The sequence below is a fragment of the Notolepis coatsorum genome (genome assembly GCF_963971535.1).
Source record: "Notolepis coatsorum genome assembly, chromosome: 4".
Lineage (NCBI taxonomy): Eukaryota > Metazoa > Chordata > Actinopteri > Aulopiformes > Paralepididae > Notolepis > Notolepis coatsorum.
The window spans coordinates 105,288,096-105,305,940 of NC_140168.1; the positions used below are offsets into that span (position 1 = coordinate 105,288,096).

Below are 17,845 nucleotides of genomic sequence, written 5' to 3' on the forward strand. Positions count from 1 at the left end.
TTCTCCTCAGCTTCTCTCTGGTACTATAAGATAAGATAAATATAACACTTTTAAAACCCTTTGTTTATCTTTAGATCACACATTTAAAAAGAACTGTTCATCTCACTTCAATCATTTTTATTGCAGATGCAGAAGTTAGAACATAGTATTTTCTCAAGCAGACAGATGTAAACACTCACTGTAATCTGTGTTGCATGTACCTGACAAACTGAACTGTTTGTATTACAGTTGGTAACAGTTTTGATAAAGATAACAGGGCGAGGGCTATATGTGTAACATATATAACTTCACAACAGCAAAATTACTAGTACTAGTAGTAGTAAACAATAATTAAAACTTTTTTTTGCATTAGTGAAAACAATAAGGACACATTCAAAAGGCAGGGTAAGAAAAAAGTGCAATCTTATGCATTTTCAAGTCAAGTTCTTCTTAGGTAGTGCATTACCTTCTCATACCATTACACCTACTAATACCACCTTCTCATACCTTCTCATACAACCTTCTAATACCTTCTCATACCACCTACTAATACCTTCTCATACCACCTTCTAATACCTTCTCATACCACCTTCTAATACCTTCTCATTACACCTACTAATACCTTCTCATACCACCTTCTAATACCTTCTCATTACACCTACTAATACCTTCTCATACCACCTACTAATACCTTCTCATACCACCTTCTAATACCTTCTCATACCACCTTCTAATACCTTCTCATTACACCTACTAATACCTTCTCATACCACCTACTAATACCTTCTCATACCACCTTCTAATACCTTCTCATACCACCTTCTAATACCTTCTCATTACACCTACTAATACCTTCTCATACCACCTTCTAATACCTTCTCATACCACCTTCTAATACCTTCTCATACCACCTTCTCATACCTTCTCATACCACCTACTAATACCTTCTCATACCAACTTCTAATACCTTCTCATACCACCTTCTCATACCACCTACTAATACCTTCTCATACCACCTTCTAATACCTTCTCATACCACCTTCTCATACCACTTCTAATACCTTCTAATACCACCTTCTCATACCTTCTAATACATTACCTACTTATACCTTATCATACCTTATATAAAGGCCTCAAGTTAAAAAAAAAACTGCAATCTTATGCATTTTCAAGTAGCAGCCAGCAACTAGCAAATGAAACAATATTCTTCTTGAGGTAGGGCAAGTCAGTGGTGCATGAAAATAAGGGTTTCCCCCTAAGGCTCTCCATGATTTTGTCTTTTGTTTCATTATATAGGGCAGGGATTTCAGTTGACATGAAGTGGTTCTGTGAAGGAAGGGAATACTTGTTATTTAACTGTCCAAGCAGTTGTCTGAACCCATGTTTCTCAACAGTATAGACAGGGACCTGATCCATGCATATGTACTCTGCTACAGCCCTGTTAAGTTTCTTGGCTTCCTTTGAGTTTGCATGATACTTCCTTTGTTGTTCAAGTAATGCTGGTAGGGTAGGCTGCTGTTGCTGGTCGAGGTCGATTCTCCTCAGCTTCTCTCTGGTACTATAAGAAAAGAGAAATATAAGACTTTTAAAACCCGTTGTTTCTCTTTAAAGAAAGAAATACATAGCAAACATGACTTAGTTATGCAATAGTGCTGCTGCTTTTTATTTGGTTAAAATATTTTAGTTAATAAGACTAAAATATATGACTACAACAATTTTCATGAGAGAGAGATTTCTCCGGGGCTGGTAACGTTAACCTCATGGAGAGAGAGAGAGAGAGAGAGAGAGAGAGAGAGAGAGAGAGAGAGAGAGAGAGAGAGAGAGAGAGAGAGAGAGAGAGAGAGAGAGAGAGAGAGAGAGAGAGAGAGAGAGAGAGAGAGAGAGAGAGAGAGAGAGAGAGAGAGAGAGAGATTTCTCCGGGGCTGGTAACGTTAACCAACCTCGTGTCGAGTGTAGTATTGTATGACCTCGACATAACGTTTAAACGTAATGTTACTCCGTTTCCATGCAGTAATTATAAAGGTAGCCGGCTAGCTAGCATAAGCTAACAGAGGAACGACTAGCAGTAGCTATCTAACGTTAGCTAATAGCTGTAACGTACAACGAATCAGCTGTTGATATCATGCGCCATCAGTAGACAACGTATCTTGTATTAAACTAGAGTTAGTGGTTTAATGCTTCAGTCACAAACCTCTTTCATTTCTTTGTGGAGATCCGCGTGCCGGTCCTTCAGGTGTTTTGCCATATTTGAGGTGTTAGCACCTTTCGTTGGCACTGCCCTGTAACACCGCTTGCAAATGGGCATCGTGACATCTTTAACTTTCCCTTCTGTGTTTACTTCAAAACCGAAGTACCTCCAAACAGCACTTCTGCTGTTTTCTTTATCTTTAAGGACAAGTTGTGGAGGCGCTGCATCTGCCATCTTAGTTCACTCAGCTAAAATGTTTACTGAAGACGCCGACGGCTCGCTCTGTGAGGGGGAGGGCTGGAGGGGGAAGCGTGCTCTGAACAGCTGGAGGGGCAAGCGTGCTCTGAACAGCGTGTCAACAACTTCCGGTAGAACACTCGCCAGCTGGTACCGATACTACAGAAAGTATCGGTATTTCGGGAAATGAGTATCGTAACTGTTTTAAATATTCAGTATCGATATGTATCGATACTTCGATATTTTTGACAACACTACTCTGAAGTAGTCAATAATAGCTGGTCTGTCTTCACAGAAGCCAGGCCTGGAGGTAGAGTGAATTAGCATTACAATTATAAAGTAAAATACAACTGCTCCTTTCCCCGACGGGGGAACAGGTGAGACAATAGAGAGTTGAGTTGCTAGCAGGCCAGCTTTAACAGTAGAACAAGGGGCTGTGTTTACTAAAGCGAAACGCTTAATAGGGCTGTCAAACAGACGCCCGTTTATTACGATTGACAAGCTTACAGTTTTCTAAAGAAAGGCGGAAGAGCCGCCATCTGGTCTGAGGGTTGTAAAGATAAGCACAGTTAGGACACAGAGCTTCAAAGGAAGTCTCAGGTGACTCCGGCAGACACAAATGGCCGGCAGGAAGCCCCTCCTGGTTTTCAAGGAGAGAGGAACAGCGTTCGAATTAAACATTGGTTTAATATAATTTAACATTAATAACCATACAGGAAAATAACCATAAAAGTAGAGTTGGTTAGTTTAAACCTATGTAGGGCCTTTCTTGGACTTATTAAAGGATAAATAAGAAAAACTAGTTTGGATTAAAGAGAACTTGCCAGTAAACTTAGATGCTTGGAGAATAATACAATAATTTAATGATAATGTACTTGTTAAATAAACCTAACCTAAATAGAAGTAGAAAATAGTATAGATTCCCACATAGAAAATCCACTGTTGTAAAGTCTAAATTAGCCAGTAAATATATGTAGAAAATGCGTAATGTAATTAGAAAGTAAATTTAACGTCAAAGATAAGGTTATGGAATTAATAAATGCAACAGGATTGTCTCAAAACCAAGAGGGACAAAAATAGCTAACAGTTGAAGATTCTATATTCAACTAAAAAATATAGGCTTCTTTGTTCCATTGTGCTTCTCAAAAAACATCAATAAGGCTAAACTTAGTTTTTAAGCTCCAAATTCGATCAGAAAAAACGATAACATTCACTATCAAATATAGTCATTACTAATTATTAAACTGTTAGTTAGTAAAATTAGACACTGGATTATAAACAGTTAACTAAATGAAATATAACGTATTCCCTTAAAAATATTAAGGACGGCCTCTTAAAAGTAATCAAAACGGCCGCGATATGTTTCAACCAATCAGGATGTAGAGATACTCCCCTCTGACGTAATAATCTAGCGTATTCCAGGAGGAGGAGTCTAAGCTTTAAAATAGCATGCACGATAGATAGAGCACACACGCGTTTTGGAACCATCCATGCAGAGGACGGCGAACGGGAACAGAGGAACTGCTTGAAGCTGAGGACGAGACCAAGGATCTCTTTGTCTCCTGGAAACAAAGACATCAACAATCAATGATGCTCCACCACCAAGGCTTCATTGAAGATACTACTTTTGATTAGACTAATATTTAATGACGAGCGGCATAGTGCTCTGACTCATTGATATTATTGCACATATTCCTTTTCCATTGAACCAGACCATTCTTGTTCACTTTTGGACTCTGAAATAAAAATAGATCTGGGAAATAGAAAACTTCTCCTCCTCATTGATGCTTTCTCCGCTGCCGTCCTATAAGACTGTGTTGGTCTTATTATCAGTAAATAGGGTTTAAGGTGAAATCTAGAACACAACGCAGAGTAGATGAGATAGAGGATTTTAAGGGAAAAATCCTTATTCCCTAAATACGATACTGTCAATGTAATAATTGTGGAATAGTTGTATAAGGAGGCTGTGGCTGTATGTGTATGTCACCGAATTTCCCCAAGGGGATTAATAAAGTTCATCCTTATCCTTAGTTATCCAGTCTGTGTTCCATTCCAAGGTTGGCTGGCGATCAAGTTTTGCTTTTACAGCCTGTAGTAACTTCTCCCTTTGAGGCAAAGTTCACAGGCCCTTACACTGTTGTGCGGCAGGTGACTGAGCTAAATTATTTTATTGCCAAAGGCGGAAAAGCTAATAAAGTGTGTCATGTGAACCTCCTAAAACCCTACTACTCTTGCCAATCTAAGGGTGGGGTGAAGAATGGGGAGTGCGTTAATGTTTCTCTCTGTACCACGACAGTGGACCGGCCCTGAGGAGGGAGTAAACCCTGATGTGGTGTCGCAAGATCAGTTGAAAAATTCAGAGTCACTGGGAAAATTGGATGTGATTTTGGCAGATTTGGATGACTCAAAGCGTGTTGAGTTGATTGCTCTGATTAACAACTATCCTGCTCTGTTTTCAGATGTACCCTCGCGCACACATCTGGTTGAACATGATGTGGATGTGGGCGAGGCAGCACCAATAAAACAGCGTTTCTATCGCGTCTCGCCAGAGAAACGCAAGCATTTGGACAGTGAGGTTCAATATATGTTGGACAACCAAAATGCTGAACCGAGTTTGTCAAGTTGGGCGTCGCCTTGCCTGTTGGTCGTAAACCAGACGGAACGTATAGACCTTGTACTGACTTTCGTAAAGTTAACAATGTGAGTTTTGTTATATTGGAAGAGTATATTTATGAGACAGTATATTTTGTACATATGTAACGGTTGTGACAACGTCAAATTTCTAACGTCACAGGCAACAACACAGACCGCTATTACCATAGTGTAACACACAGCAAGAATGTGAAACAAGTTACTATTATTAGTATTGGGTTAGAGTTGTTTGATTTACACTAACGTAATGTTAGATTGCTATCTGAGAAAGTTAAAATGCTAACGTAACGTTAGTCTTTGTGAGCTGGCTACAACATTTTCCAATGTGTAATCGGACGTCAAAACGGACTGCATATAAACTGCTGATGACTCATAACTTCCTATCACGTTTGAATAATGCTGTAAAGTTAAGTAAAAATGCATTTCAATAGTAATAGTAATGAATTGAGAGCTTACCGAATGCAGAGCTATCCAGTCTTGTCAACAGACGAGTAGCAATATTTACTTCCTGGTTCCAGGGCTTGAAGAATGTCATTGGGAGAAATCAAGTCACCTGACGTTGTAACACGTTTTGATAGGTTCCGCAGCAACGCCCCTTTTCACAAACGTAGGTAGTTTTTATCTTATCAACACATTAATTTTCATAAAGATATGACCCAAAAACCGTTGCCAACAAACGGAAATGTGTTATTATAGTATATTATGTAGTTCATATTACAATAACATATACTCTGTAAAACCAGATCAATCATTTCATTAACGGAAGCCTCTAGAGACCTTCGGCCTCCCTACTATGGAAGCCTCTAGAGACCTTCGGCCTCCCTACTATTGGGACGAATAAAAATGTAAGATGAAAATCTCCCCAGCCTGTGGGAGGCAGTGGAGGTGTGAAATCTGGCCCGGTCCAGAACAATAGGAGTCACAACATCAGTTTGGAGTGGAGTGGTGGAGGAGTGGTAGAGTAGCAGTAGATGCTTGATTTTTAAGGGCTTTATCTGTATGTAACTGTTATCTGTGTATTATCTTTTTTTTGTTTGACTGGAATGTTAGATTTTATAATGTGAATTTGTATATTTGTATTAATTTTTTATTTGTGTTTTGTCAAGTATGTAACTGTTATCTGTGTATTTTATCTTTTTTTGTTTGACTGGAATGTTAGATTTTATAATGTGAATTTGTATATTTGTATTAATTTTTTATTTGTGTTTTGTTTTTATTTTCTATTCATATTTTTGTTGTACATTTTGTAATGTATTTGTTTTGTCCAGGACCCCAGGAAGACTAGAGGCTCTTTCATGAGTCTCTAATGGGGATCCTTTAATAAACATAAACAGCTAACCTAGGACTTCTCAAACTGAGGGGTTCAGGTAAATGTGGAAAGAGAGACATTTCCTGTTTACAAAACGATGCAGCAAATGATGAGGATAGTATTTATAGTATTTTGATTTGCAAAAAAAGTATGCAGTCCTCAAAAACCAAAACTAAAATGGCCAATTTTGGGGGCGAAGGTTAATAGGATAAAGCGCTCTTTCGGTTCAACCAGAGTGCCTGTCTATTCAGGGAATAATAGCAGTGCTACTCTGAGACCCAATGCAGCCGTTGTAAAGCGCTCTTATCGCTCCAGGGATATGGTGAGCAGGGCTTTCCACCCTCCCCCTCATGCTGTTGAGGTGGACAAGAGCCTTCACCTGTTGTGTCCTATTTGTGCGCCTTTAGATTTGTCTTAGGCGCTCACATGACCTCATGGCTACCAGTCAATTGTTGGTTTGTCACGGTGGCCCTAACAAGGGTAAAGTGCTGTCAAAGCGATGCTCAGAGGGGCTTCTCCTGCCCTGCTCAGAGGGGCTTCTTCTGCCCTGCTCAGAGGGGCTTCTTCTGCCCTGCTCAGAGGGTCTTCTCCTGCCCTGCTCAGAGGGTCTTCTCCTGCCCTGCTCAGAGGGGCTTCTCCTGCCCTGCTCAGAGGGTCTTATCCTGCCTTGCTCAGATGGTCTTCTCCTGCCCTGCTCAGAGGGTCTTCTCCTCCTCAGAGGGTCTTCTCCTGCTCAGAGGGTCTTCTCCTGCCCTGCTCAGAGGGGCTTATTTTGCTCTGCTCAGAGAGGTGAGGTCACTACACCTGGTTATATACTAGAGAGTTGAGGTCACTACACCTGGTTATATACTAGAGAGGTGAGGTCACTACACTTGGTTATATACTAGAGAGGTGAGGTCACTACACCTGGTTATATACTAGAGAGGTGAGGTCACTACACCTGGTTATATACTAGAGAGGTGAGGTCACTACACCTGGTTATATACTAGAGAGGTGAGGTCACTACACCTGGTTATATACTAGAGAGGTGAGGTCACTACACCTGGTTATATACTAGAGAGGTGAAGTCACTACACCTGGTTATATACTAGAGAGGTGTGGTCACTACACCTGGTTATATACTAGAGAGGTGAGGTCACTACACCTGGTTATATACTAGAGAGGTGAGGTCACTACACCTGGTTATAGACTAGAGAGGTGAAGTCACTACACCTGGTTATATACTAGAGAGGTGAGGTCACTACACCTGGTTATATACTAGAGAGGTGAGGTCACTACACCTGGTTATATACTAGAGAGGTGAGGTCACTTCACCTGGTTATATACTAGAGAGGTGAGGTAACTACACCTGGTTATATACTAGAGAGGTGAAGTCACTACACCTGGTTATATACTAGAGAGGTGAGGTCACTACACCTGGTTATATACTAGAGAGGTGAGGTCACTACACCTGGTTATATACTAGAGAGGTGAGGTCACTACACCTGGTTATATACTAGAGAGGTGAGGTCACTACACCTGGTTATATACTAGAGAGGTGAGATCACTACACCTGGTTATATACTAGAGAGGTGAAGTCACTACACCTGGTTATATACTAGAGAGGTGAGGTCACTACACTTGGTTATATACTAGAGAGGTGAGGGCACTACACCTGGTTATATACTAGAGAGGTGAGGTCACTTCACCTGGTTATATACTAGAGAGGTGAGGTCACTACACTTGGTTATATACTAGAGAGGTGAGGTCACTACACCTGGTTATATACTAGAGAGGTGAAGTCACTACACCTGGTTATATACTAGAGAGGTGAAGTCACTACACCTGGTTATATACTAGAGAGGTGAGGTCACTACACCTGGTTATATACTAGAGAGGTGAGGTCACTACACCTGGTTATATACTAGAGAGGTGAGGTCACTTCACCTGGTTGTATACTAGAGAGGTGAGGTCACTACACCTGGTTATATACTAGAGAGGTGAGGTCACTACACCTGGTTATATACTAGAGAGGTGAGGTCACTACACCTGGTTATATACTAGAGAGGTGAGGTCACTTCACCTGGTTATATACTAGAGAGGTGAGGTCACTACACCTGGTTATATACTAGAGAGGTGAGGTCACTACACCTGGTTATATACTAGAGAGGTGAGGTCACTTCACCAGGTTATATACTAGAGAGGTGAGGTCACTACACCTGGTTATATACTAGAGAGGTGAGGTCACTACACCTGGTTACATACTAGAGAGGTGAGGTCACTACACCTGGTTATATACTAGAGAGGTGAGGTCACTACACCTGGTTATATACTAGAGAGGTGAGGTCACTACACCTGGTTATATACTAGAGAGGTGAGGTCACTTCACCTGGTTATATACTAGAGAGGTGAGGTCACTACACCTGGTTATATACTATAGAGGTGAGGTCACTACACCTGGTTATATACTAGAGAGGTGAGGTCACTACACCTGGATATATACTAGAGAGGTGAGGTCACTTCACCTGGTTATACTGGAGAGGTGAGGTCACTTCACCTGGTTATATACTAGAGAGGTAAGGTCACTACACCTGGTTATATACTAGAGAGGTGAAGTCACTACACCTGGTTATATACTAGAGAGGTGAGGTCACTACACCTGGTTATATACTAGAGAGGTGAGGTCACTACACCTGGATATATACTAGAGAGGTGAGGTCACTACATCTGGTTATATACTAGAGAGGTGAGGTCACTACACCTGGTTATATACTAGAGAGGTGAGGTCACTTCACCTGGTTATATACTAGAGAGGTGAGGTCACTACACCTGGTTATATACTATAGAGGTGAGGTCACTACACCTGGTTATATACTAGAGAGGTGAGGTCACTACACCTGGATATATACTAGAGAGGTGAGGTCACTTCACCTGGTTATACTGGAGAGGTGAGGTCACTTCACCTGGTTATATACTAGAGAGGTAAGGTCACTACACCTGGTTATATACTAGAGAGGTGAAGTCACTACACCTGGTTATATACTAGAGAGGTGAGGTCACTACACCTGGTTATATACTAGAGAGGTGAGGTCACTTCACTTGGTTATATACTAGAGAGGTGAGGTCACTACACCTGGTTATATACTAGAGAGGTGAGGTCACTTCACCTGGTTATATACTAGAGAGGTGAGGTCACTTCACCTGGTTATATACTAGAGAGGTGAGGTCACTACACCTGGTTATATACTAGAGAGGTGAGGTCACTTCACCTGGTTATATACTAGAGAGGTGAGGTCACTACACCTGGTTATATACTAGAGAGGTGAGGTCACTACACCTGGTTATATACTAGAGAGGTGAGGTCACTACACCTGGTTATATACTAGAGAGGTGAGGTCACTACACCTGGTTATATACTAGAGAGGTGAGGTCACTACACCTGGTTATATACTAGAGAGGTGAGGTCACTACACCTGGTTATATACTAGAGAGGTGAGGTCACTTCACCTGGTTATATACTAGAGAGGTGAGGTCACTACACCTGGTTATATACTAGAGAGGTGAAGTCACTACACCTGGTTATATACTAGAGAGGTGAGGTCACTACACCTGGTTATATACTAGAGAGGTGAGGTCACTACACCTGGATATATACTAGAGAGGTGAGGTCACTACATCTGGTTATATACTAGAGAGGTGAGGTCACTACACCTGGTTATATACTAGAGAGGTGAGGTCACTTCACCTGGTTATATACTAGAGAGGTGAGGTCACTACACCTGGTTATATACTATAGAGGTGAGGTCACTACACCTGGTTATATACTAGAGAGGTGAGGTCACTACACCTGGATATATACTAGAGAGGTGAGGTCACTTCACCTGGTTATACTGGAGAGGTGAGGTCACTTCACCTGGTTATATACTAGAGAGGTAAGGTCACTACACCTGGTTATATACTAGAGAGGTGAAGTCACTACACCTGGTTATATACTAGAGAGGTGAGGTCACTACACCTGGTTATATACTAGAGAGGTGAGGTCACTTCACTTGGTTATATACTAGAGAGGTGAGGTCACTACACCTGGTTATATACTAGAGAGGTGAGGTCACTTCACCTGGTTATATACTAGAGAGGTGAGGTCACTTCACCTGGTTATATACTAGAGAGGTGAGGTCACTACACCTGGTTATATACTAGAGAGGTGAGGTCACTTCACCTGGTTATATACTAGAGAGGTGAGGTCACTACACCTGGTTATATACTAGAGAGGTGAGGTCACTACACCTGGTTATATACTAGAGAGGTGAGGTCACTACACCTGGTTATATACTAGAGAGGTGAGGTCACTACACCTGGTTATATACTAGAGAGGTGAGGTCACTACAGCTGGTTATATACTAGAGAGGTGAGGTCACTACACCTGGTTATATACTAGAGAGGTGAGGTCACTTCACCTGGTTATATACTAGAGAGGTGAGGTCACTTCACCTGGTTATATACTAGAGAGGTGAGGTCACTTCACCTGGTTATATACTAGAGAGGTGAGGTCACTTCACCTGGTTATATACTAGAGAGGTGGGCATGGCTAGGTGAATGGTAGGTGCAAAAGTTCTTTCAACGAACGCCCACAGGCACGAGCATAGTCCAATAGGTGAAGCAAGACGCTTTGCCAGTAATGACATAACTAGGATCATAACCTTTGATATACAGGTGATAAACATCAGTGTTTCACCACTCCTCATCGACCGACACCCGCCTGCTCCAGATAAAACCCACAGCTCGTACTGAAGGAGTAGGACTAGCTTTAGACAAACACAGGAACGACTAGTGATCAAACAGTGACTTCAACCAGCTGCTGACTGAATCTAAGTAAGTTTATAACAAAAGTTAAAGTAAACTTCAGGGAGCTTTCCAGAGGAGGGAGTGTTACTGAGTGACAAAATGGCTACGTCTCATTGTGAAGAGGATCTGTCTTGTCCTGTGTGCCGTGACATCTACACAGATCCTGTCCTCTTGTTGTGTAGCCACAGCTTCTGTAAAGCCTGTCTGCAACAATACTGGAGAGACAGAGAAGACAAGAACTGTCCACTTTGTAGGGAAGTCTCTTCAATGTTAGATCCTCCTCGTAACTTGGCTTTGAAGAACCTGTGTGAGGCCTTCAGGGAGAGAAGCCAGGGAGCTCCAGCATGTTCTGAGGTGCTCTGCAGTCTGCACACAGAAGAACTCAAGCTCTTCTGTCTGGATGACCTCCAGCCCATCTGTGTGGTGTGTCAGTCCTCCAGAAAACACAAGATGCACAACTGCTGCCCCATAGAGGAAGCTTCGGAGGATCACAAGGTAAACATCATTATTATATTAATTTATTCAATATTTAATTATACTCAATAAATACACAGAGTAAACAGTTTTGTCACGTTGTTAATGAATACAGAAACATTAGACAATCAGAACAATTAGATGGGATTAGATTCAGACACTGATGTTGGAGTTGATTTATTTTTGTCCACAACGTAGGAGGTGTGGGAGTCCATGTCAGTGTGGGAGTCAATGTCAGTGTGGGAGTCAATGTCAGTGTGGGAGTCAATGTCAGTGTGGGAGTCAATGTCAGTGTGGGAGTCGATGTCAGTGTGGGAGTCAATGTCAGTGTGGGAGTCCATGTCAGTGTGGGAGTCCATGTCAGTGTGGGAGTCCAGGGTGGCCTGGGTGGCAAACGTACTCCAGTCCGTGTGTTGAAACCGGTGCTGCAGCACAGAGTCCTCAGGGGGGAAACGTGCATCTTTCAAGTGAAATACATCATGAATGAATGAATTCCATTGCAGAAGCAGCTCCAGGCTCCACTGAAGACCTTACGTGACAAGCTACAGGCCTTTAAAGAAATCAAACAAACATGCGTCTGCACAGCAGAACATGTAAAGGTACAAATATGCTGTATTAATGATAAATGATTTACTGTAAGGTTGTAGCTGCACTCAACCTGCACACAGTAAAAATAAGTGACCTATTGTACATTTGTAGTCCATTGTGGGAGAGACATGATTTTTAACCCCCCTACTGTATATTTCATTTAGTTAGATAGTCAATTATAACACTACCTTATGCATACTGCACCTTATGTGACACTGTGAACACTGTATAGTTAGTTAGATAGTAAATTATATTGACTTATTTCCTTAAACTTATTTGTTTACACTGCTTGTGTTGTTTTTACTACTTGTACCCCCCCTCCAGGGGCGTAGTTATGGGGGGGGGACACAGGGGACATGTCCCCTACATGTTTTCAGAAGGCAGTTATTGTCCCCTGCACTTTTTTACCGTCCAAAACAATGTTACACGATAATAAACGCGACGCGGCACTTGGACCACACGGAAAACGGCTGCTTGTTCCATCTCTGAGCTCAGGTCTCTGACGACCTGAGCCATTGTCATGCAAAGACAAGGTGAGCACCCGGCGAGGGACGAGTCGCATGTCTGTGTGCACGCGCTAAGTACCGAGCACAGCTGTCTTTGCATAACAACAACAGCCATGTCGTCAGGTGTGCTCAGATACATAGCACCCCTCCCCTGAAAGTTTGGTGTGAAACTGAACGATGGTCTGTGTAATTGCCATGAAATGCAACAGCATTGCTTGGTCTCTGTGAAATATCTGTCTATGACCTCGTTGTATTTAAAAGCCTCTAGGCTATTGTTTTATACATTGTAGATAATAAATAGCACGATTTCTCTCTCTTTCTCTCTCTCTCTCTCTCTCTCTCTCTCTCTCTCTCTCTCTCTCTCTCACGTTCCGAGACTCGTGCAGCGTTATGACTTGTCATAAGTGAATTGTATATAGAAACAACTCACCAAAATTGACTTGCACAACTGATTAAAAAAAAATCTACAACCTTACAGCCACTGACCACGCCCCACAAATGTGTCCCCTCCACCATTGAAAACAAAATTATGCCCTTGCCCCCCCCCATCCCCCATGCTGCTATGATGCCTGAATTTCCCCAAGGGGATCAATAAAGGAATATCTTATCTTTATGTCTTTCAATCTACATTTATTTTGATTTAATTACTGGACTGTCATTATTGTTATTATTATGTCGGTCATTGGATAAGCGCCGCTACGACCGGCTGCCTGTCTGTGCGCTCCGTCGAGACTGTGCATACTTTTGTTAATATTTATAGTTTTAAGAGTTTTGTCTGTACCAACAGTAGGTGCATTTAATGTGTATGACCGTCAGTCACTTATAGACATTGGATTACGGGAAACTTACCGACTGGATTACTCTCTGGATCAGCTCTCTGAACCGCAACAATGGCCTGTTGAGATCTTGAGGACATCAGGACCGGATCTCGCCCCCAGGGACAAAGGACCCAGACGGCGAGGAAAGAGAGCTGGAGTCCGTAACAGGCTGAGAACCAGGCGGCACAGGACACCACTACCCAGTATATTGCTAGCCAATGTACAATCAATAGACAATAAACTAGACGACATCCGAGCAAGGATTCAATTCCAGAGAGACGTTAGGGACTGTAACGTTCTCTGCTTCATCGAGACGTGGCTGGCGCCAGAAGTCCCAGACCACGCTATCCAACCGGCCGATCACTTCTTCATTCACCGCAAGGATAGAACAGCAGAATCCGGCAAACAGCGTGGAGGTGGAATAGCCTTCATGTTGAACAACAATTGGAGCGATCCAGGCAACGTGAAGGAACTATCGAGCCACTGCTGCCCAGACCTGGAATATATAACCATCAAGTGTCGTCCTTTCTTCCTCCCGAGGGAGTTAACGGCGATCATCCTGATCGGAGTGTATATTCCACCGCAAGCCAGGAACAGCGTCGCGCTCTCCAGACTCCACGACGAGGTAAATAGAATACAAGCGACGAATGTTAACGCCGCCATTTTGGTTCTGGGTGATTTCAATAGCGCCAATCTGAGAAAGGTATTACCTGACTTCTATCAGCATGTGACTTGCAACACCAGAGGCGGTAACATCCTAGATCACTGTTACACGCAATTTAAAGGTGGCTACAAGGCTCATTCTGATAGTGGCTTTGGTAAATCAGATCACGCGTCAATCTTTCTTTCACCAATGTACAAACAGAGAATCAAAAGTACTCCTGTAGTCTCGCGAGAGGTGCAGAAATGGGATTTGACGTCAGAGGAGACGCTCCGGTCTGCGTTTCACTGCAAAGACTGGAATGTGTTCCGCGACACAGATAACATTAATGTCTACACGGAAACAGTGCTGAACTATGTTTGTACTATGGTGGAAGAAACAATCCCCACTAACAATCCCAAAAAACCCTCAGCTCGGAACTAGGCAGAATCTGCATATGGCTCGCTGATAACAAACTATCATTACACATGGGCAAAACAGAGTCCATTCTCTTCGGTTCAAATAACAAACTCAGCAAGACCGACGGCTTCTCAGTTACAGTGGGTGACAATATTGTCACAAGAAAAGATGAAATTACCTACCTGGGTTCCATCCTAGAGGCTAATCTCTCCTGTGACAAAATGGCATCCAATGTAATAAAAAAAGTCAACCAACGAACTCGATTCTTGTACCGGATCTCCTCTCTGGTAAACAAGAATACCCTGAAGACTCTGGCAGGAGCACTCATTCAGGGGTACTACGACTATGCTTGCACCTCATGGTACCAAAGCACCTCAAAGGCGCTAAAAACAAAATTACAAACATCTCAAAACAAACTGGTCAGACTACTGCTTGACCTTACTCCTAGAACCCACCTCACCCCTGCCCACTTTGACAACCTAGGATGGCTTAGAGTAGACGACAGAGTACAGCAACTTGCAATGGGCCTGGTCTACAAGATACACTACACGACCAAGGTACCCATGTACATGTCAAAATACTTCCCAAAGGTCAGTGAATACCACGATCACAACACCAGAGGGAGCTCCACAAATCATGTTAAACCCAGATTCGGCTCAAATAAGGGACTAAACACGTTTCGCAATTATGCCACATCAATGTGGAACGCCCTACCCAAAGCTGTAAAGGAATGTGGATCACTACCCACTTTCAAAACCTCTCTCAAGGGACACCTACGGGAGACTGCAATTCAACACTGGCCCCTGTAAATATCCGAACCCAACCCCCTTCAATGTACAGTCATTTACCTAGTATGGTTTTGTCAATAGTCCAATGTACAATTTTGTTTGTTTGCACAGTGTCCCCCCCCCCCCCCCTCAATGTACAGTTTTGCTTGTATATACAGTGTGCCCCCCCCCCCCCAACCACCTCCAATGTAGATTACCCAGTATGGTTGTCAATATCCCAGTGTACCCAACCCCCCCCCCACCCAACCTCCTCCAATGTACAGTTTCTACGTCAAATGTATATACTCCCTTTTCCTGACTCCTTCTGTATCACAAACAGTACTGTATTTGCAAATCTGGTATGTCATAAATGTATAGATGTAGCAGTACTGACTATCTGTATGTCATGTATGTCATATATGTCCTGATGAATTAAAAATGGGGGACCCTGATGTAAACAAGACGAAAGTCTTTCTCTGGTCTGCATCCCCTTAACAATTGTGTGTATTGAGCTGTACTGTATTGTACCCATTCTGCAATCTGTTAATAAAGTTTTCAATCAATCAATCAATCAAAACCAAAATGAGAGTTTACCCAAATCAAAAACCCTGGGTAGACAAATCCGTCCGTGAAGCTCTGAGAGAGCGCACCAAAGCATACAACGACGGCCTAGTGGCAGGCAACATGAATGACCACAAGGTGGCGCGATACAACGTAAGGAGGACAGTGTCAGAGGCCAAACGGCGCTACAGGGATAAAATTGAACTCCAGTTTGAACAAGCTGACTCTAGAGCTATGTGGCAGGGGCTCAAAACGATGACAGACTACAAAGGCGCCTCCCTCAAACTGAACAGTGACATCTCCTTAGCAAATGACCTCAATACCTTCTATGCGAGGTTTGATGCTGGTAATAACAACACCAGCTCACAAGCCACGGCAAGGGGGGGGGGGGGGGGTCGGCTGCTGATGGAGGCGCAGTGTTCAGGGTAACAGAGCATGAGGTGAGGCGGACCTTTAAAAAAGTGAATATCAGGAAGGCAGCAGGTCCGGACGGCATCCCCGGCCGCGTCCTAAAAGTCTGTGCCGACCAACTGGCCCCAGTATTCACTGACATCTTCAACCTGTCCTTAGAACAGGCTGTCATCCCCACCTGCCTGAAGAAGTCCACTATTATCCCTGTACCCAAAAAATCCAAGCCTGCTTGCCTCAACGACTACCGCCCTGTAGCTCTCACCTCCATAGCCATGAAGTGCTTTGAGAAGCTAGTAAAGGGCTACATCTGCTCCTCCCTCCCCATCAACATGGACCCCCTGCAATTTGCATACCGCCCCAACAGGTCCACGGAGGACGCCATAGCCCATGTGCTGCACACAGCAGCATCACACCTGGACAAGAGGCAGGGGAACTATGTGAGAATGCTATTCATCGACTACAGCTCGGCATTCAATACCATAGTCCCCTCCATACTCATAGCCAAGCTCAGGGACCTGGGCTTGAACTATGACCTCTGCCAGTGGGTCTTGGACTTCCTGACTGGCAGACCCCAGGTGGTGAGGGCAGGCAACTGCACCTCCTCATCCATCACCCTCAACATAGGGGCCCCCCAGGGCTGTGTTCTGAGTCCCCTCCTCTACTCCCTGTACACACACGACTGTGTGGCTCAGCGGAGTAGCAATACAATCATCAAATTTGCTGACGACACAGTGGTGGTGGGCCTGATCTCTGCCAACGACGAGAGGGCCTACCTGGAAGAGGTCAAGGTCCTGGCGGGATGGTGCCAGGAAAACAGCCTCTCCCTGAACGTCAGCAAAACAAAGGAGATGATTGTGGACTTCAGGAGGTCGGGGGTCAAGGACTACAGCCCCCTCAGCATCGACGGGGCACCGGTTGAGAGAGTCAACAGCTTTAAGTACCTCGGAGCCTACATATCCGAGGACTTGACATGGACCACACACATTGACAGTGTTGTGAAGAAGGCACGACAACGCCTCTACTTCCTCAGGCGCCTAAGGAAGTTCCAAGTCAGTCAGAAGATCCTTAAGAACTTCTACTCATGTACAATAGAGAGCATCTTGACCGGCAACATCACCTCCTGGTTTGGGAATAGCACTGCACAAGACCGAAGCAGACTACAAAGAGTGACACGTTCAGCCGAACGCACAATTGGAGGGGGGCTCCCCACCCTCCAGAACATTTACAACAAGCGTTGCAAGGGCAAGGCTAAGAGAATCATTAAAGACTCCAGTCACCCGAACAACTGCCTCTTTGAACTGCTGCGGTCAGGCAAGCGATACCGGAGTCTCAAGGCGAGCACAGAAAGACTCAGAAGAAGCTTCTATCCCCAGGCCATCAGGCTGCTAAACGAACAATGAATGAACACTACACAACAACAACCACCATAGATCCTCCCCTACACAACAACAACCACCAAACGCACATAGCA

General features: G+C 43.5%; 1 protein-coding gene across 1 annotated transcript in view; it reads left to right on the forward strand.

Moving 5' to 3' along the window:
• Nucleotides 1-11,456: 11,456 nt before the first annotated feature.
• LOC311226641 (E3 ubiquitin-protein ligase TRIM35-like) overlaps nt 11,457-17,845 on the forward strand; it is a gene marked incomplete at both ends in the record, with an annotated part of 9,689 nt that continues 3,300 nt past the window's right edge. The window contains one exon of the mRNA XM_084312058.1: nt 11,457-11,684. Coding sequence (XP_084168184.1) covers nt 11,457-11,684 — 228 coding nt within the window. The remainder of the gene's footprint in view (nt 11,685-17,845) is intronic.